General features: G+C 43.4%; 1 protein-coding gene across 1 annotated transcript in view; it reads left to right on the forward strand.

The window, feature by feature from the left end:
* Nucleotides 1-16573, forward strand: part of CCDC25 (coiled-coil domain containing 25) — a 33663-nt gene extending 17090 nt beyond the window's left edge. The window contains exons 5-9 of the mRNA XM_052644480.1: nt 575-650; nt 4882-4985; nt 5177-5379; nt 9368-9413; nt 13377-16573. Coding sequence (XP_052500440.1) covers nt 575-650; nt 4882-4985; nt 5177-5379; nt 9368-9413; nt 13377-13406 — 459 coding nt within the window. The 3' untranslated portion in view covers nt 13407-16573. The remainder of the gene's footprint in view (nt 1-574; nt 651-4881; nt 4986-5176; nt 5380-9367; nt 9414-13376) is intronic.
* Nucleotides 16574-22300: the final 5727 nt, after the last annotated feature.

Raw genomic sequence — 22300 nt, forward strand, 5'->3', positions numbered from 1 at the left:
TCTTCGTGACTCCATGGACTGTAGCGCGCCAGGCTGCTCTGTCCGTGGGGTTCTCCAGGCAAGAATACTGGAGTGGGTTGCTATTCTCTTCTCCAGGGATCTTCCCGACCCAGGGATTGAACCCAGGTCTTCTGGATTGCAGGCAGGTTCTTTACTGTCTGAGCCACTGCGGAAGCCTTTGAGAGGGGTGTCTCTTGAAAGGGAGGTTAGGGACCTCAGCTAGGAAATCTCCCCACTGCCAAAAACAGACGCCAGTTTTCCACGAGGTTTCTAAAAGTACGAATGAGAAGGAAGAAGGAACAGATGACTCAGACGTAAAAACGCTTAGTATTTTGGTGGTTTTCTTTTCATACCCTGTTTTTATTTACCTATTAAGTATTAGTATTTTCCATACTACTGCCTTCTCTTAAACATTTCCATAATTGACTTTATTTTTCAGTGTCTTGAAACACAGTTGAAGCGCCCCTTGCTTTTAGTAAAATTGTGCCTAGTAAGGTAGCAAAGCCCTATAAAAGTGTTCCAGTATTGCTCAGAAACAAGGTGGTGGGCCATTTGGTTTATTTTTGTGTTTCAGGGAGAGAAAATAGAAGATATTCCAAAGGAGGTGCTGATGGACTGTGCCCATCTTGTGAAGGCCAATAGCATTCAAGGTCAGTTTTCCTAGAGGTGTTTTCAGAACTCACTTTGTGTCTGAAATGAATTACATCATCGAGAACATGTTACTGACTTTGGCTTGAGTCTAGAGAATAACATGTATATAATATGCCTTTCCCCTGTTTTGTTGTTTAAGATGGCAATCTCGCTACCTGTCAGAGAACTGAAGAATAATCTCCCCACCTCCCTAATGTTCATGGCCCATTTCAAGTCTTTTTTTTTTTTTTTTTTACTCTGTTTTCTTTTCCTTGAATAGAAAGTTGTCTAGACTTGCCTACCCTTAAGGTTATTTGTGTAAAGACTTTTGGAAGTTAGGTTATACTAAAAGCCAGGCGACAGATGTGTCTCAGGTCTTTATTTGTAATGTTGTTGGATATCTTTATTTCCGTTATTTGTTACTGTTTTGTTGGCCAAAAAGTTCTTTGGAGGTTTTCCATAAGATGTTGTAGAAAAATCCAAACGAACTTTTGGCCAACCCAGTACATTCTAGATTTCAAGTCTCCCATTTGCTCTTTCCTACTTTTTCTTTCTTCTCTCCTTACAGACTTTTTTCTCCCTATGAATTTTACAGATATCGACCACTGATCTTGTCATCTCCCAGAGGATCTTAAATAATTGGCCTGGGGTGATATGTTAGAATCAGTATTTTTATAGTGCTCTCCAGATGTTTCCAGTGTGCAAAGAGTGTTGGGACAATCTGCCTCTGTATATAATACGCTTTTCCCCCTGCCCCACCTCTGTAAGTAGGACCTGTAATACTGGGCTTGGTGCTTGTTGAGTTCTACTGTACAGGATTTAATTTTTCAATGGTCACTGTAGGTCAAGGAGGACAGTTAATGGAGTGGAGGTGGCAGTCTTAAAGGAGTGTAGGGAGATGGTGTTCTGCTAAGAATGATTGAGCTGATAGACTGGATTTTAGTTGCAGGACATGGACCTAGATAGGGTTGAGGTAAGTTTGCGTTCCTTTGAAGTTGATCCAGAAGTTGAGAAAAAATATGGTTTACATAGAAGATAAGCATGGGGCAGACACAGAGCTGACAGCAGGTCGCAGAGGTCGGTGATTACTGGAGAAGAGCTAGAAATGAGCCCCTCCCCCACCTTTTAGCCTCCGGATCTCAGACAGGCAGCTTTCCTGAGTCAGGGGCCTAGCCATAGAAACCGGAAATCTTGCCCTGTAGACCCACTCATCTTCAGCTCTATAAATCATTAAATTGTAATTCATTCTAGGACATTCCGTTTTTATGAATAGAACCAAATTCTGAAGATTTCCAGTTAAGGTCTCTGGTTACTGAAATAAAAATAATAAAAATTGAGACTGTCATCATCCTCTTGCCTTGTGTGTTCCAACCTCTTTCACGTATTCTTGTCCCCTTCCCATGCCTCTGGCTAGCAGAGGCAACTTTGTTAAAAGAGCCTTGGCCCAGCCTCTTTCTCCTTAATCCCTTTGTAGTTTACTAGTTCTAGCGAAAACAGAAAAGAGAAGTCATTGAATCACTGACTTGTTAGCCTCTCCTCTTCAGCCTTCCACAGGAATGGCTCACTTAGCAGGGGAAGGAGCTGAGCCCAGGCATCTCATTGTCAGGAGTTAATAGCAGAGGATGCTGAGGAGTGAAGAAGATTGTCTTTGCTGTGGGATTTGCTGAGCGCACTCCATCCGTGTCACTGTGTCCTTAACATATTTTCCTCCCTGGCTGACCACCTCCCATGCTCTTTGTCCTCATGGAATCTGGTCAGCCTCTTCTTTATTCACTTTATAATCTCTTGCCAGATTATACTGTCTGAAAGCCTGGACACTTTCCATGACACCCTACACCTTGTCTATACAGTTAAATCCAGACTTCTAAGCTGGCATTTAAGCATCTCAGATCTGACCACAGACTCTGTTTCCCTTCGTATAGTTCACACTCCAGCCAAAGCAAATATCTGCTGTTTTCCTACCTTGTGCCTTTGCTTACATTGTCCCCTCTGCCCTCAATGTTATACTCCTGCTTAGTCATCACATGTCTGGACCCAAGCTAAGGCTGAGGGTTGACACAGTAGTTATAATAGTAAGAGCTGCTGCTGCTGCTAAGTCGCTTCAGTCGTGTCTGACTCTGTGCGACCCCATAGACGGCAGCCCACCAGGCTCCCATGTCCCTGGGATTCTCCAGGTGAGAACACTGGAGTGGGTTGCCATTTCCTTCTCCAATGCATGAAAGTGAAAAGTGAAAGTGAAGTTGCTCAGTCATGTCCGACTCTTAGCGACCCCATGGATTGCAGCCTACCAGCCGCCTCCATCCATGGGATTTTCCAGGCAAGAGTACTGGAGTGGGGTGCCGTTGCCTACTCCAGTAAGAGCTGCTAACATTGAATGTTAATTACATGCCTGGTACTGTGCCAGAAACATTACACATTATTCCTTTGTCAACTCTACTGAATTAAGAACATTATTTTCATTTTATAGATGAGGAAGCCAAGATTAAACAATTAGGAATTAAGGAACTTAACTTCTCCTGTGGAATCTTGCGCTTTTTCCATCTCTGAGTGACCTCTACCCTCTCTGAACTGCCTTAGCGCTTTACCTATCTATATCTTTCCATATCACTTGACAACGTCTCATTTTACTTGAACTTATTTATCTGACTCAACAGAATGAGTTCGCACAAACTCCAGGAGATAGTGAAGGACAGGGAACCCTGGAGTGCTGCCGTTCATGGAGTTGCAGAGTCGGACACAACTTAGTGACTTAACAAAAAACAAATGTATTTATCTGTCCTCTTTAATCTTAGAGGACAGGGCACATTGTCTGAGCCATGTTTCTGTCTCCCACAGTGCCTTGCATGTGGAGATTTTTTTAAACTTAATTTTGAAAAAAATTTCAAACCTGCAGAAAAGTTGCAAGAAAAATACAGCTCTCATCTGCCTTTCATTTAGAGTCAAGAAGTTTTTCCATATTTGTTTGCTTTCTCCCTATGATATACTCAGTGGTTTTTTTTTAGCTGAACCATTTGAAAGAAAATCATAGCCATCATGACCATTCAGTGTGTCCTAAGGACATTGCCTAAAGTAACTGTGTTACAGTGATTAAATTCAGGAAATGTAACATGGGGAGAATACCGTTACTGATAGAGAGACCGTATGTAAGTTTTGTCAGTAGTCCCACCTTTGTCACTTTATAGCATCTCTTTTTCCTGATCCAGGATCCTGTATTCTGTTCACTTGGCATGTCTCTCTGGTCGCCTTTAATCTGGACACTTCTTTGTCTTTCAGGACTTTGACACTTTTAGAGTGGAGGCCACTTTGGTTTGGTCTGATGCTTCCTGTTCAGTAGGATCAAATTTTCTGGCAGGAATACTGTGCAAGTGAAGCCTCGTGCATTACAGTCAGGAGGCACCTGCTGCCAGTTTGCCTTGTTTTTGGTGATGTTAACATTGATCATTTAAATAGGGTTGTATTCCCCAGATTTCCCCAGTGTATGTGGTCATTGAATATAAACGCTGACATGTATCACCATCAAATTCAGAAGGGCCTTCGGGAGCACTGGACCAGTGATTAAACTGGGATTCTTGGAGCTGCCTGGGAGGCTGTTGGCGTGGAGGGGCACATGAAGTGGGGGCTGAGAGGGCATAGGAGGCATGAACAAGGGCTCCTGGCACCCCTTTTGTCCAGAGCATCTTTGCTTTGACTACTTTGACATGTTTTCTTTGGTGAAAGACGTTCCACTGCTAAAAGAAACAAACAACAGGAACGCTACTAACCGAGTCCAGCTTCCTCATATTTCAGACAAGATTCCAGGAGCCATGGGGACTTGCCCAAAGTGAACCAGCTGGTTTGTGGTAATGCCGGGTAGGATCCTGTCTCCTGAATTCCTTTATCTTGCTGCTTAATCTTCATTAGGTCAAGGGCTCCTTTGAGAATCTGAGAAAACCTGTTTGGCCCTTTTCTCTTTAAAAACATATACAGTAGATGTTGTTCAACTTTAGAAAGCCTCAGAGTCCCTGAAGCTGATCTCTAGACCCCTGCTTTCCATTGGAATACTTTAGCTTGAATTATTTGTGGGCTTTACCATTTGTCTTTATAGGGAGCTTCTGTTTTAAAAAGAAAAAGTATTTTGTGGTTTGAAACACTCCATGGCTTGTTCATTCTCAGCCTTTTCCCCTGTTGGATTATGGTGACTTAATCATGGGTGTGGGCACCCGTTGCTCAGCGTCCCCCTGCCCACATGCTGAAGACAGTCTCTCTTGGCAGGCTGCAAGATGAACAATGTGAACGTGGTGTACACCCCGTGGTCTAACCTGAAGAAGACGGCCGACATGGACGTGGGCCAGATTGGCTTTCACAGGCAGAAGGATGTGAGTGTGCTGTCGCCGGAAGCGGTGGCGCCCTCGTGCTGAGGGGCGTCTGTCTCTGCTGCCGAGGGCTCCGCATGTCTGTTTCCTAAAGGGAGTCCGCCTGGGTGGCAGAGGAAAGCTTCTGCCCTATTCTGAGAGGGAGGGGGGAATCATAAAGATTAAGTATCTTTTTTCCTACATCTCCCTCAAAGGTGAAAATTGTGACAGTAGAGAAGAAAGTGAATGAGATCCTGAACCGATTGGAAAAGACCAAAATGGAGCGGTTCCCAGACCTAGAGGCAGAGAAGGAATGCAGAGACCATGAAGAGAGAAATGAGAAGAAAGCCCAGATTCAGGAAATGAAAAGGAGAGAAAAGGAAGAGATGAAAAAGAAGAGGGAGATGGACGAGCTTAGGTATGCTGGAGCTAAGACACTCACATTGACCTTGGACGAGACCTCACTGCTGACCTAACTTGGAATTAACCCTTAGGAATGGTAGATTCAGTTTGTGATACATGTACCAAAAAAGTTACTGATTCCTTTGGGAAGGGTATAGGATCAACATGAGCTGTCTTGCCCTGTCCTGACCTGGTTTCCTTGGAATACTCTGGATTATTAGCAAGATTGTTCAGCCAGAATGGAGGTATTATGATCAAGCGCTGGTATTATCAACATGCACATGTCCCTGTTGGGAGTTCTGCTAAAAATAGGTTGCATGGTCTCATTTATAATACAGTATTCAAGTGGAGAAATGTGAAAGTGTTACCCCAGGTTATAACCTGCCAGCATGAGACAGACTATTGCAGAGACTTAAACATTCAGTTTGATGTAGAATTGTGAGTCTCTCTTGTGTTGTAAACAAAAGAACAATTAGCAGCATCATCGGTTTCAAAAATGTGTGTTTTGAGTGATGCATGATTTAGACTATTCTTTTTGTTTTCAATGTGCAGTGGAAAATTGAAAACATACCTTTTTGTGCATTTTACAAATCTACCCTAATTTTGTTTAGAAACATAATACTGTATGTTAGAAATATGAAAAAAAGTGAAAATGTTAGTAGCTTAGTTGTTTCCGACTCTTTGCCACCACATGGACTGCAAGGACCCCATGGAGAATCCAAGCAAGAATACTGGAGTGGGTTGCCATTCCCTTCTCCAGGGGATCTTCCCAACCCAGGGATCAAACCTGAGTCTCCTGCATTGCAGGCGGATTCTTTACCATCTGAACGACCAGGGAAGCTCCCTTGATAATGTCACTTAATTTACGTAGAATATTTAAGAAGAAAGGTTAGCTAACACCTTTGGATACTTGTCATCTTCCCAATACTGTATTGTGCTTAACTGCATTATCTCATTTAATCCTAACCAATAGCCGTGTGAGGCAAATATTTTTTCTCATCTGCATTTTGTAGAAGAGGAAAATGAGAGACTGAGTAACTCACCCAGAGACATGCAGCTCATCTCCATCTGCTTCTCAACCTCACACACACTGTGTCCACTCTCTTCTGCCCTCTCTTCCATCTGTTTCAGAGTTTTAGTGAAACTCCCAACAACAAGCTCTAAGCTCAGATTTGTCTTATAACCTGTCGGTGCTAGTATCACTTTAATTCCTGTCTTCGACTCTTTGACCCAAGAGATTGAATGCTATGCCTACAAAATCTTCTCATTCTAAAGCCTTTCACTTGCCTTTCTGACATGGCAAATACCATTAAATTTCACCCACACTGGATTCATTTACTTGGACCACCTGCTAAGAAACGTCTAGTTTAATTGCTATGATAGCTGAAGAAACATGTTTGAATCTTTGGGGAATTCTACAGATAAAGTGAGAAGACATTCTCACCCTGGACAGTATCCTCAGTCCTTCCAAATGGTTTCAGGGAGGAAGTCCTTCACAGCCTCATATCTTGGTGGTGCACAACTTCTTCCCAATTCTAATGCCATTGTTTAGACTCTAAACTCCCTTTTTCAACTTTCTAAACAAGAATGGCAATCAGCTTTTCATTTCTACTTTATATCAGGAGAATAAAAAAGGATGGAATTGCCATTGTAAAGTCCAGGTTCTTTAAGCTCTAGTCAGGAGTCTATCCATCAGCCTTTAGCTCAGTTCAGTTCAGTTCAGTCGCTCAGTTGTGTCTGACTCTTTGTGACCCCATGAATCGCAGCACGCCAGGCCTCCTTGTCCATCACCAACTCCCAGAGTTCACTCAGACTCACGTCCATCGAGTCCGTGATGCCATCTCATCCTCGGTCGTCCCCTTCTCCTCCTGCCCCCAATCCCTCCCAGCATCAGAGTCTTTTCCAATGAGTCAACTCTTTGCATGAAGTGGCCAAAGTACTGGAGTTTCAGCTTTAGCATCATTCCTCCCAAAGAAATCCCAGGGCTGATCTCCTTCAGAATGGACTGGTTGGATCTCCTTGCAGTCCAAGGGACTCTCAAGAGTCTTCTCCAACACCACAGTTAAAAAGCATCAATTCTTTGGCGCTCAGCCTTCTTCACAGTCCAACTCTCACATCCATGCATGACCACTGGAAAAACCATAAACTTGACTAGACGGACCTTAGTTGGCAAAGTAATGTCTCTGCTTTTGAATATACTATCTAGGTTGGTCATAACTTTTCTTCCAAGGAGTAAGTGTCTTTTAATTTCATGGCTGCAGTCACCATCTGCAGTGATTTTAGCTCAGAACAGAGCAAAACCCATGACACAGAAGGAACCAGCTTCCTTCTCAGATGAAAAGAGGAGCAGTCCCTAAAGACGGAACTCCATCTTGTTCTTACAAATAAGTGCTTTATGTACCCTGTCCTCAGTGTACAGAAATTCCAGTGATCTGATACTCTGAACAGGTCTACGTAAAGATCATTCTTTGAGGTAGTTTTCTTAAAGAAATATTTAGATTGTTGGGAGAATGCTGAACTGTGAAGCTTAAGTGGTAGCATTATATTTTGTTGTTGATGAGTCAGTAAGTCATCTCTCTCTGACCCCATGGACTGCAGCACACCAGGCCTCCCTGTCCATCACCAACTCCTGGAGTTTACTCAAACTCATGTCCATTGAGTCAGTGATGCCATCCAACCATTTCATCCTCTGTTGTCACCTTCTCCTCCTGCCTTCAGTCTTTCCCAGCATCAGGGTCTTTTCCAGTGAGTCGACTGTTTGCATCAGGTGGCCAAAGTATCGGAGCTTCAGCATCAGTCCTTCTATTAACCATTTTATTCATTTATACAATAATGAAAAATGCCCCTTATTTAGACTCCACATGCTAATTCTCACTTACCATCTTGTTCATTAGCTTTTTAGACAGCTTTTTTGGCTCACACTTGCCTTATAGCTGAGCATCTAATGGGATTTTTGTGTAGAGAATCTCTGTGTAGGGTTACCTGTAGAGAGGAAGGCTAGAGTGACATGTTCCTTCCTTACCTGCTGTGCTGTAAGCCACACTTAGAGTACGGATGCAGCAGAAGAAACACAGCCTAGGTTCTGAAAGTAGTCGGAGCCTTAGAAGTGACCTTGCTGGGAAAGGGAGAGAAGCAGAACAGCTCCTGCTCAATTTCATGTGGATTTTGGAGAGCCTTCAAGCAGGTACCTGTGAGTCTCCCAGGGGACACCATCGTTTATTGACAAACACTGGAGAGGAGTGTCTGTAGTTCCCCCGCAGTGTGTCCAAGTCAGTTTCATCTCCGTAGTTGGCTTCCTGGTCATAGCCTGCTCACCTGCTCTGTTAGAACCTTGCATAACTTAACTTCGCTTTTGTGATATTGTAACAAACTTCTATTAACATTGAAATCTAGCTTACCGCGTAAACATTGAAACTGGAAGGAATAAGCAGCAATCAGAAAAGGAGTCAGTAGAGAAGTGTGTGACAGATCAGAAAAGACCAAGGGTAGGACCTAAGGGTCTATCTAAGGTGGGGATGTTTCAGAGTTGGCAGCTTCAGAGATAGAGTTGAAGCCCAAGGTTCAGGTGATTGAAGTTAGTAAAGAACAAGACCCCAGAGAGATGACAGGTCACAGCTGCTCTGCTGCTAAGTCACTTCAGTTGTGTCCAACTCTGTGCGACCCCAGAGGCGGCAGCCCACTAGGCTCCTCTGTCCCCGGGATTCTCCAGGCGAGAACACTGCAGTGGGTTGCCATTTCCTTCTCCAGTGCATGAAAGTGAAGTCGTTCAGTCATGTCCAACTCTTAGTGACCCCATGGACTGCAGCCTACCAGGCTCCTCCTTCCATGGGATTTTCCAGGCAAGAGTACTGGAGTGGGGTGCCATTGCCTTCTCCGCAAGTCATAGCAGAGAAGCTGTTTTCTTCAGAAGGCCCTTAGCATTGCTAGATACTTGGTAAATGTTCATGAAATACTGCCAGCCAGAAAATCTTACTTAAAATGTGTTTTGTTTTTTTTTCTTCTAGGAGCTATTCATCACTAATGAAAGCTGAGAATATGTCTTCAAATCAGGTACATTCAAGTTATTCACTCTAATTTTGTGCCTTGAAATAACTCACTAAGTTTGTAATGATTGAGTTTTTGGCCAGTGTTGGTTGACATATCGCAGTTCGCTTGACAGCGGTTTGGCAATGATTGAACACTCAGGTGGATTCTATTAGACACTGCCCACCTTCCCTGTGGACTTCGTAGCGTGTTTGTTTTCAAGAACTTTTTCATTCCCTGTTTCCCTCTTTTCCGGCAGGCATGCCAAAAATGCCTTTATTTATTAATGTTCTATAGTAATGTGACTGCAGGTTCAATGTTTTAATTGAGCGAGGACAAAATTATCACCTTCAGTTAAATTAAATGAAAGATCTTAACTGTAGTCTAAGCACCAACATTGGTTGTCTTCATGTTCCTCAGGACCTAAGATACAGAGAGATGGTGATCCACGTTATAGTGTAGAAGGGGTCTTCTTAGCATCAGCAAGCACATCATTATTTTATTGGAACCGTGGCAGGGACTTACTGTTCACAAGTGCTGTCTTGCCCAAAATTTATTTTGAAGTGGCTGGAAATAGCATAGTTAGGCCATTATTAAACAGTCCGTGCAAAAAAAAAAAAATGAAATTAGACAGGTGTATTTGCTTCTATGTTGAGTGTTTATCGTATAGCATATGATGCTTTAGATGTGTTGTCCCGTGCACTGGGCACTCTTTGCATGTGGCTATTTAAATTACATTTAATTTTATTTAATTTAAAAACTCAGTGTCTCAGTCACACTAGCCACGTGTGTCTAGTGGCTACGCTATTGGATGGTGTAGAAGCAGGTCATTTCCATCACAGCAAAAAATACTATTAAGCCACACTGCTTTAGATGCTTAAAAATAACAGAACTTGTTTCCTTAAAGGTCACCTCACCAAACCCCATATTCAATGCATGAATTGTAATTGTTAATAGGATTTTACACCTTGTTCGTCTGTAAATGTCCTAAAAATTGATAAGAACAGTAGTCGTATTCCTGTCCCTTTGGCGAACTAAAGTTACGGGGCTCCTTTATGAGTCAGAGATGTACCTTTATAATTTATTTGTGAAAAATTCCAGAGTAGTATTAGGTAATTAAATAGAGCCTTGACTTTGAAGTTCTGAGGCTTAAACTGCCATTTACTAATTGGATAAGACTAATAAAGTTACTTAAACTCTCTGAGGGAGTATTCATCAGCAGTAAAGAGAGACATATTATCTCATGGGGCTGTTCTAGAATTTAAAGAAGGTCATGTGTGTGAAAGTTCCTCCTTGACTTAGACACTCTATGACTATAACGGTCATTATTATTTCTTATCCATATAGTCCTTGGTTGTTATTTATCCACGGAGCATCAGTATCAAGAGATGAGGTGTATTTAATCCCTTCTGGAAACTACTCTGAGAAAACAGTTTTAACAGTTGAGCAGAAGTCGTTACCATAACCCAAGTCTGATGTCTTTGCTGTGGTTGTTGTTGCGATTGAAGTTTTCCGTTATTTAGAGACAACTTCCCAGCAGAAATCTGGCATGTATATTGTGTTATGACCTTAGCCATTTTCATTATGGATTTTCAAAGTTTGGATGTTGTTTTGGAATTAAGAAACACACATATGCACACACAAATATACATCTGTGTACAGACACTACCCGATTAGTGACATGTTAAAAGTTCCAGGATTAGAAAGTCAGGTTTGTAGACCAAAGGATTATTAACCTTCCTGCCTTTCCTCTCCCTCCGTCACTGCTGCTGCTGTTCCCATGCCCATGCCAGAACCAGGTTCAGACTTCCAAGGAAGTTTTGTGCTGGGTGTTTCTGTTCTCTCACAGTGCAAGGACTCACATAGCTCTTCCTCCTTCTTCAAAAGAATGGACTTTCATTCTTGTAACCATCTTCTGTTAAGGGGATGCAGACATTTTTGAATCCACAGCTTGGTCAGTTGATTTTCAGGCAAAGACTGATATTTACTTAATTTTTAACTTAGCTTACACAAGTTCATCAGGAAAAATATTAGTCTTCCACTCTGAGATTGGTTTTAATTTTGAGTTTTTGCTGTCCTGTTTAGAATAATTTTCTTCCATCTATCATTTCTTTCTAATTTCTAAATTTGGTGTCAGGAACCATGGACTGTTTCTTGTGACATTTTATTTGCTTATCACTTTTTAAGTGGATGACGAGAAACCTGTTTTGCTACACTGAAAATCATGTTGACTCTTGTTTAGTCACTAAATTGTGTCTGACTCTTTTGTGACCCCATGGACTGTAGCCCACCAGGCTCCTCTGCCTATGGGATTTCCCAGGTAAAAATGCTGGAGTAGTAGCCATTCCCTTCTCCAGGGAATCTTCCCCCAAAATATTTTGACTCTTAAAGGGAATCTGAAATGCAGAAATTGTCCAAGTCAAGTCTTAGATTGCAGCTATATATTTAAAAGTTACTGTAATCCCAAAAAAACACAGATCCCCTGCCACATGGAAACTTCGAAGATCTAACTCATAGGTTTTATCAGGAGTAATTCACTTTGATTGGCACCAAGCCACATTATCTTAGTGAGTTTTGGGGACACAGATATCCTCAGATCATCCTTGGATCTCAAGCTGACCTTCGAAGATATAGGATGACTCTTTCAACATCTCTGATACTATTATTTCAGTGTAGAACTCTTGGGCAATTAGAGTTTGCGTGTGTGGATAGACTACAAACAGTAGTTTGCATTTTGTACAATTATCCAAGGCATTTTCACTGTGGCCTGAATTCCTTGTGCTAATTGAAGTGGGCACAGAGAAGCCTGCTGAATGGAAATCAAGCCAGACTTCCCAGAAACCACTGTTTTCTACCTTTTCCCCGGTTTCCCTGCCCATCTTTAACACAAGCTATTAAGGAGAAAAGCATGTCGCATACCTGTAAGCCTAAGTCCTCTCCCTCTCTATCAAGGCAGGTATAAAGCATGGGAAAGAGAGAGACGCCAAAACAATGTTGTGTTCAGGTTACGACATGTTCATGCAAATGTATCAGAACTCACAGTATTAATGAATGTTGGCATCCAGAGCAGTCGTTTCAGGGTATGCAGTAGCTCAGAAAGGAACTTCACAGTGAAAGTCGCTCGGCTGTGTCCAACTCTTTGCGATGCTCTGGACTTGAAGGAGCTGCCAGGCTCCTCTGTCCGTGGAATTCCCCAGGCGAGAATACTGGAGTGGGTTGCCATTCCCTTCTCCAAGGCATCTTCCCGACTCAGGGATCGAACCTGGGCCTCCTGCGTTATGGCAGGCAGATGCTTTCCTGTCTGAGCCGCCAGGGAAGCCCAGAAAGGAGCTTCGGGGTTTGCTTTTGTGCTTGGTCTCCAGGGCTTGTCTATACACAATAAAATCAGTCCTTACACAGATACCACTGCCATGTGAGGATTTTTTTTTTAACAAAAACTTGGCAAGCCAGCTAACTTGGTAACTAGCTTGTAGCTTCTGGATGACTTTTTCTATTAAAAAAAGAGAGAGAGATGCCACCTTATGAAATAACAAATACATGATCCCCCGAGGCTCAAAATAATGGAATTTAAATCAAAAATATTTTTGCATATTTATAGCTTTGTTGGCATTAAAACATCGAGGCAGTGTTTGTTTTGTTTCATATTGTGGTCTGTTTGTTGAAGGAGGAGTCATGTTTTCTGCACCCTATAGTAGGTCGCTGGGCCTCACTTCACAGTGTGGGACTCATTGGTCTCTCATTGCCGGGCAATCCAGTGATGACATGCCGGGCCATGTAGTGATGACACCTTAGAGAACACAGCTGCCCTTGTCATTTTTCTAAACAACTAACAATTTAAGATAGAGAAGAAATGACTGAATTGAATTATTTTATTTTTTAATTGAATTCTGTAGTTTGCCATAAGGAAGCTTGTTACTTAATACTTTAAGTTTTTAAATTGAGCTACTTATTTTGAAGGCTTTTATGGTTTCACTGTTTTGTCTCTTACAGGATGGCAATGATTCAGACGAATTCATGTGAATGGAGAAAAGGACCTTTTAAAGATGTGAATTTGGGGCAGTGTGCAGAAGTTTTCATTTCATCTATGTTCTGAGTCATAAAAAAACAACCAACTAAAATTCTGCCTTCATAATATTCTGCAAATATTACCAACTTCGGAGTTAAAAAAAAAAAGTGTTCCCTTTTTTGCTGTCAGCAAAGGATCGGATGAATATATATGTATATATAAATGTGTATACAGTATAGTTGGACTTTAATACAGCATATAACTGTAGGAAAGTGAAAATATTTTTGCCAGAACATGCCTTGGAACCTCGCGAAAGTTGGCCGCCCTTGTTCTTGGAATAGACTCTAGAACGAACCAACTCTGGAAAGTATTTCTATTACTGCGTTCTGTCCTGAAAACAGATGCCTTGAAAAGCTCCTCATATTCTTAAAATAGTCTCAGTTCTGTTAAGAAGAACATATTGATGAGCAATATAAGTGAATGTTCCTCTCACCCCTGACTCCCTGATTAAGGAAAAAAAAAAAAGATCTGGGTTTTGAAAGTGATAGTGATATTTTCAGAAGATAACTGGCTTCGGTGGTCATATCCCATAGTGCCACCCGAGTCTGTTAATGGATCTGCCCTCATCTCTCAGCTTCTCCAGGCTTCCACCTGCTACATCCTTCCTTTTCCCATTGAGAGCCTCCACCCAGGCACCATCAGACTTAAGAAAAAGAATAGTCGATGTTAAATCAGGGTTGGGCCTTATGGCAGTTTTTCCTGAGCCCCAAGTTGTATATTACAGCTTCCGGCTCCAGAGTCATTTCTCAGCAGTGAGGGAAGAAACAGGAAGGAGTGCTCTGTGAATTCCTTTGAAGATGTAGGTTACCTGGTTTCTGTCTTGGGATGTAGCATAAAGCCCAAGTCTACTTGGCAATTATGGTTTAGAAAGACTTAAGCATTTCACTTGCCAGCTGAGTAGTTTGTTATTTACTTTGAAATAATATTTATTTTGAGTGGTAATCCCGGAGTTCAGATTCCTCAGTTGTAGACTCAGTAAGTTAATAGGTAACAGTCCTGCTCATCTGAACCACCTGCCTTCCAGCGTGATTCTGAATAGAAGAGAGATCTCTGTGACAATCTGTAAAGCAACTGCTATGGAAAGAGACAAAACAATGAAAAGGAAAGACACGAAGTCTGTGGGTCAGAAGGCAGAGAGGTTCACACTTTAACCACACCCAGAAGTCTTCAGCTCTGTTCCAACCCAGCAAAAGCGCCTCCTCCAACAGATATTCCACCTGTAAGAGTAGAATAGAAACAAGACGTATTTCTGTTTATCCCAAGTTGGTGTGTGGGGTTGAACTGGAAAACGTCTTGGGCCAAATTTTGAGAGAGGGTGCAGAAGATGACTGCATAGATTAGTGATCATCTCTGTATATACGTCCCCTGATTGCCCGGAATTCTGTGAGTTGGAAATATAACAGTAAAGACTCATGTTTTATTTGGGAGGACAGTAATCTATAACTTCTTAGAATTTGCTCCCTAGTTCCCTCCCCAAGCTGGTTCTCAGGGTGATCAGGCTGTAAAACCCTTCTCTGTCACGTGGGCTTAATCTGACAGGTTCTATAGGGGTGATCTTCCTCCCTCACAGACAGATGAGTCTGTCCCAGATGCCAGTGGGGGCCAGAGTGGATGACCTTTCCCAGACACCTTCTTGATTGAGTGTAAATCAGCAACTGTGCTTCTTCCATCAGATAGCCCTCCCACCTGGTTACTGTAAATGAAGTGCTGCAGCTGTCTAGAGTGGGGAGACTGCCTCTGGCATTGCTTGTGTAACCTCATCTCTCTGCCCCATGTTACAGCATATACAGGGAGAACTTTGGAAGAATACATCTGTTTTTACTGTAGTGTGAGAGATCCTGGGGTCCACACGGTAAACTCTTAGCTGACACTGGTTTCAAATCCCTGGCCCTCGACCCTTTCCAGCTGCTCTTTGCTGATCGGCCCCCTTCCCCCTCTTTCTGTGCGATGGGCGGGGTTTTTGACTAGCTCCCATGGCCCCAGAGGAAGTATCCTCCTTTCCTTCTGAGAACATTGGCTCAGTACCAACCGGTCAAACTGTTGGCATTGAAGTCATCTCATTTCTGGCTATTGGCATGTTTCTCAGCTTTTTATAGGAAAATTCCGGACTGTTGGCATTTCTGTAAGCTGTGCCCTTGGTCAAATCACACACTGTGAGCATTTCTCTTTTCCACTCCGCCTCCAGTCTCCCCACTTTAATCTGTGTGCAGGTCAGGGTTACATGATTATTTACTTAACAAACTGTCGTATTCCTGTAGCTTGAGAATTTATTTCTTATCCACCTTTTTTGACCCAGAGTCACAATCTTTTGGGCAAGGGAAGTTTGTCACAGTGCTTGGGGTACAACAGACTTTAGGAAGTTTACCAAAATAGGGAAGCGTTTGACCTTTGCAGAGTAGGCACTCAGCTGTGGTGGAACCCCTTCAGTATCTGTTTTTGTTGCTGTGCTGTGTTGAACATTGGCTAAAGCCCAGATTTTGGTGAACCTTTGAACTGTTCAGTGCCAGTGGTTTCCCCCACTTGGGAAGGAAGGCGTGAGCCACACATATAGCAAGATTAGAGAGGGAAGTAGGTTCTGGCCTCTTGTTTAAGACCAAAGCTGTTCCTCCCACATTTGTATCCATCAGAGACAGAAAGCTCTCCTCTTACAGGCTGGAACAGGTTACGGGAAAAGCTGAGCAGGATGGAGAAATGGAAAACACGTTCCAGTTTTTCCTGACCTGTGGTCTTGAAGCCTGCTTTTCTCTGTTTGATTTGAAGGACAGCGTTGTGAATAAAAAATCCCACACTCAGAATGATCACAGTAGAGTGAGTGGGCAACATCTTGATTCTGAAGTAGGCTGGAAAACAGTCCAGCTGTACTCAGCAGTGTAAAATTAGAAACATCAGTTCCAAGCTAAATGTCCATCTCAACCCGTCTAACTCTAGGGAGTGTGTAAGGGCTGGGAAATGAGGACAGCACATCCAGTGCCCCAGCAGGCCACCGTTTAAGGTGGGCTTCGTGAGAGCCCTCTCCTGCTGGTGCACGTGGGCCCAGCACAGGGCAAGTGACTTGTGTGCATCACGTCGTTTCGTGTTGAGTATGAACAATGCCACCCATACACTCATCGTGTTCTGGATGAATGACATGTAAAATAGAATAAAAGCTTATAGTTTGAGAAGAACCAAGTGTGCGTGTGGGCTTTCACTTTCCTCCTTCATGACGCAGTCCCTTTGATGGGCTGTGTGTACTTACTTTAGGCAAGTAGGAAGAAGGAGGTTCCTGGCTACATGGGATGATGCCCTTCGAACAGTCAGTTTTGCTCTTTAGCAGGAAGAAAAGAACAACTTAGAGCAAAGGGGAAATGCCCAGGGGTTTCAGGAGGAGAACTGAAGACCTCGTAGTCTCGGGGCCGTCTCCGTGCACCAAATGTGAGGTCTACAACTCAGTTCCCCACCCCTCTAGAGTTCCTAGGGGTCTGCCTGAGACCCTGACCCCTGGATGAGGTGTGAACTGCAGACTTGCTGGAATGGTATCCTTGATGAATGTGGTAGCTCAGGACCAGTGCTCTGTTCACAGAGCCACCCCTTCTGGGATCCTGTGTTGTCACTACTGACAACACACGTTACCCAGTGTGTTGGCAGGAGGTATCAGGGTAGGAGGAACCACAGAAACAAGACTTCTTCTCCCCCCGCTGTGAAAAGCATATTTGACTTCTTAAATGTTTATTACAGCAGGGCCCCCCGTTGAGGAAGTCTGAGCATAGACTGGAAAAGAATTTCCAGACACACAGCATTTCAGAAGGGAGTGAGTTTATTAGAACAAAGAGCGGAGGTAATGTGGGCTCCGTGAGTGCAGTAGGCCGACCTCCTGACAGACCAGGGAGAGCCATCGCTTTTTGTGGGTTAGTAACCAATTTTTTAGCCTCAATACAAAATTCCTGCTGGAAGGTTGGTATTAGGTGAAAAGGGCTGTAGGGCAACTACCGGGGTGGGCATTTTTGCTTAATTTGGAGTCGGGAATCCTGTTAGTGATGATCACGGGGGCTTTTGGCAATGATTACAGAGGGGCTTAGTCAGCTTTGGAGGCGACTTTGGTTCTGGGCTCCACTTCTCTGGCCTTGGTGCAAAGCCTTGCACCTGTGTCCTTGGGGCAGGACTCAACAGCCCCCAACCCCTGGGATCTAATGCCTGGTGATCTGAGGTAGAACTGAAATGAATGAGGGACTTTCCTTGTGGCTCAGCTAGTAAAGAATCTGCCTGCAATGTGGGAGACCTGGGTTCGATCCCTGGGTTGGGAAGATTCCCTGGAGAAGGGAAAGGCTACCCATTCCAGTATTCTGGCCTGGAGAATTCCATGGACTGTAAATAAACTGCACAATAAATGTAATGTGTTTGAATCATCCCAAAACTATCCCCCCACCCCATCCCATCCCAGTCCAAGGAAAAATCGTCTTCCATGAAACCAGTCCCTAGTGCCAAAAAAGGTCAAGGACCGCTACATTAGAGGATGCTGGGTTCTGTTTCTCACTAGTCAAGGCAAACCTGCATTCTTTTGGTTTTAACTGCCTTAGCTACTAGAATTCTGGGGTTTAAGTTTTTGAGTCAATCAACCTATCTGGGGAATGTAGGTGGAAACCAGAGTTTTCACATAGAAAAATGTAGAGATTCATTTATATTCTTACTGGCCTCGAGTATACAAAATACTAGTACCTGTCTAACGCTGTGTGTTAACCATGGCTTACCATTAGAATATACACACGGCTGTTTTTCTGTCTCACAACTGATTGCTTTGTTTTGTCTTGCTGAATTCACGGTATCAGTTGTTGGAGGAATGCCAAGCTCTCCACCTTAGTGATGGTAACTACAGCTCTGCACTCTGCCGGATGAAATAAGAAACAGGTCTCTGTGTTGGCAAGCGCCAGTGGGCCCTGACTGCATTTTCTGCCTTTGTTGACAGCCAAGGAATGGAGGCTGGGAAATGAACGCTCACCCTGGAATCCCATGTAGCTTTTGCTAGTTCCCAACCCTGGTGAGTGGGTGTCAGTATTTAAGGCTTAAAAAAAAGGGGTGGGGGGGAATTCTCTAAACTCAGTATTGTTTTTCAATCCCACATCAACCCCATCCTTTGTAACCACTGCATTAAAAATATAAGATTAATGGCCTGACATTTTACATCCTGCCTAGATGAAGCTTTAGATGTCTGCATACTTGATGGTATTTTGGTTTCTGCCTCAGCGATTTGCCTTGTAAAAAGAAGGTCAACATTTGCTTATGATTTCTGGGATATGGTTATGAGAACAGGATTTTCCAGGTGTTGAGCGCTAGTCTGTTGATCTTGAACTGTTTTAGCTATTAGTCAAAATGCACGGTCAACAGGTTAAAATTACAGACTGAGAAATATAAAGGGAAAATATTATTCGAGGCAATGGTCTTTTATCCAGCTCGGCCTTACCGGAATTGTCTTCAGTTATGAAGGCCATTGCTTCATTATATTATTAAATACATCCCTTCAGAACTCTGAAATTTTTGTTCTTTGGTTAACATACTCAGCACCCAATAAGGTTTACATAACTTATTTCAACAATAGAATGGGAAAGACTAGAGATACCAAGGGAACATTTCATGCACAAATGGGCTCGATAAAGGACAGAAATGGTATGGACCTAACAGAAGCAGAAGATATTAAGAAGAGGTGGCAAGAATACACAGAAGAACTGTACTAAAAAGATCTTCATGACCCAGATAATCACCATGGTATGATCATTCACCTGGAGCCAGACATGCTGGAATGTGAAGTCAAGTGGGCCTTAGGAAGCTTCACTATGACCAAAGCTAGTGGAGGTGATGGAATTCCACTTGATCTATTTCAAATCCTAAAAGATGATTCTGTGAAAGTGCTGCACTCAATATGCCAGCAAATTTGGAAAACTTAGCAGTGGCCACAGGACTGGAAAAGGTCAGTTTTCATTCCAATCCCAAAGAAGCAATTCCAAAGACTGCTCAAACTACCGCACAATTGCACTCATCTCACATGCTAGTAAAGTAATGCTCAAAATTCTCCAAGCCAGGCTTCAGCAGTATGTGAACCGTGAACTTCCAGATGTTCAAGCTTGATTTAGAAAAGGCAGAGGAACCAGAGATCAAATTGCTAACATCCGTTGGATCAGCAAAAAAGCCAGAGAGTTCCAGAAAAACATCTATTTCTGCTTTATTGACTATGCCAAAGCCTTTGACTGTGTGGATCACAATAAACTGTGGAAAATTCTGAAAGAGATGGGAATACTAGACCACCTGACCTGCCTCTTGAGAAATCTGTATGCAGGTCATGAAGCAACAGTTAGAACTGAACATGGAACAACAGACTGGTTCCAAATAAGAAAAGGAGTGCGTCAAGGCTGTATATTGTCACTCTGCTTATTTAGCTTATATGTAGAGTACATCATAAGAAATGCTGGGCTGGAGGAAGCACAAGCTGGGATCAAGATTGCCGGGAGAAATATCAATAACCTCAGATATGCAGATGACACCACCCTTTATGGCAGAAGGCGAAGAAGAACTAAAGAGTCTCTTGATGAAAGTGAAAGAGGAGAGTGAAAAAGTTGGCTTAAAACTCAACATCCATAAAATTAAGATCATGGCATCTGGTCCCATCACTTCACGGCAAATAGATGGGTAACAGTGGAAAGAAGAAGGCTGAGTGCTGAAGAATTGATGCTTTTGACCTGTGGTGTTGAAGAAGACTCTTGAGAGTCCCTTGGACTGCAAGGAGATCCAACCAGTCCATTCTGAAGGAGATCAGATTTCTTTGGAAGGAATGATGCTAAAGCTGAAACTCCAGTACTTTGGCCACCTCATGCGAAGAGTTGACTCATTGGAAAAGACTCTGATGCTGGGAGGGATTGGGGGCAGGAGGGGAAGGGGACAACAGAGGATGAGATGGCTAGATGGCATCGCTGACTCGATGGACGTGAGTCTGAGTGAACTCTGGGAGTTGGTGATGGACAGGGAGGCCTGGTGTGCTGCGATTCATGGGGTCGCAAAGAGTCGGACATGACTGAGCGACTGAACTGAACTGAAAATCACTGCAGATGGTGATTCCAGCCATGAAATTAAAAGACTCCTTAGAAGAAAAGTTACAACATCACTCTGCCAACGAAAGTCTGTACAGTCAAAACTGTGGTTTTTCCAGTAGTCACATACAAATGTGTACAAATGCAGGATATAAACAAGGCTGAGAACTGAAGAACTGATGCTTTCAAATTGTGGTGCTGGAGAAGACTCTTGAGAGACCTTTGCACTACACGGAGATCAAACCAGTCATTCCTAAAGGAAATCAACCCTGAATATTCATTGGAAGGACTGATGCTGAAGCTCCAGTAGTTTGGCCACCTGTTGCAAAGAGCCAACTCATTGGAAAAGACCCTGATGGTGGGCAAAATTGAGGGCAGGAGGAGAAGGGGTCAATAGAAGGTGAGATGGTTGGAGGGCATCACAAACTCAATGGACATGAGTTTGAGCAAACTCCAGGAGACGGTGAAGGACAGGGAAGCCTGGCATGCTGCAGTCCACGGGGTTGCAAAGAGTTAGACATGACTGAGCAACTGAACAACAACAGAGGGTAAAGGAAACCTACAGACCCTCCCTCGCTTCAGCATGCCCTCTCCTTCCTCCAAGCAGCTGTGAATTCCATGGATCTCCCAGGATTCTGAATTGGGAAGAATATTTTAAAAGTTTTCTTTGATATGAGTAGAAATTCAGAATTTGAAAGGAAAAGAAGGGCACAGGTGTTTTAGGGCAGTGAAACTCTTTGGATAGTACCCTAATGGTGGATACACCTCTTTATACATTTGTCCAAACTCAGAATGTCCAGCCCCTAGTGAACCCCAGAGTGAACACAACTGTAAACTGTACACTGTGGGTGATAACAACAAGTCCTGTAGGCCCATCAACTGTAGCAAATGTACCCTCTGGTGTGGGAGGGTGTTGATAGTAGGGGAGGCTTTGTGTATGTGTGGGGGCAAGAAATCCATGGGAAATCTCTGTATCTTCTCAATTTTGCAGTGAACCTGAAACTGCTCTAAAAACTAAAGTCTATTTAAAAGAGAAAAAGGGTATAGAGTGATAAATGTTCCCAGTTCCCCTTCTTGAAGGCAACCAGTAGTACCAGTTTGGTTGTTTTTTTTTTATTAAAGGCAAATGTCTGAACCCGGACTTAGCTCAATTTGCCTGCTTCTTGGACTGGATGCAGCAGGGGCTCAGCGAAAGATGGTGTGTGTGTTTGGTGTGTATGTGTGTAGGGGTGTGTGTGGGCAGGGGTGCTTCTCTATGCTTTTGCCTCCTGGGGCATTTAATCCAAAAGAAAATGCCCAACCCCTTCCCAGAGTCACCCCTGGCTGGGGCCGAGGGAATGGTCAGGAGCTCAGAAATGGAGAGGAACAAGAGGGTGGGCAGTGTCCCGGTGTCCTCCCCCATGAAACAACCTCTACCAGGACAAGGAGGTACAGGATGGGTTCTCTCTTAGTGAACTCCCGTGTTCTAATTAAAATCTGACCTTAGTGGAGCACAAACAAAGGAAATGAAGACAGCTTCTTCATCACGGTTTATGCTTGGGGGTGGGGAGGAGGTGGGAACAGGACTGACCTCAGGTGTCTTGTGATGTCAGCGCCCCAGCCCCCGCTCTGGTTCTCTGCCCTCATCTTAATACCTTAGCCAGTCGGCACCCCAGTGCCTCTGCTTACTGCTGCAGAAAGGATGGCGGGGAAGATCTAGTGTGGGTGAAGCGGGGGGAGCCGTTCACCCTTTTCATCCTAGATCTTACCTTCAGGAGTGTGGGTTTTAGGATATAACTCAGTTCCGTTTCTGTGTG

The sequence above is a fragment of the Budorcas taxicolor genome, chromosome 8 (genome assembly GCF_023091745.1).
Source record: "Budorcas taxicolor isolate Tak-1 chromosome 8, Takin1.1, whole genome shotgun sequence".
NCBI classification, from domain to species: Eukaryota; Metazoa; Chordata; class Mammalia; order Artiodactyla; family Bovidae; genus Budorcas; species Budorcas taxicolor.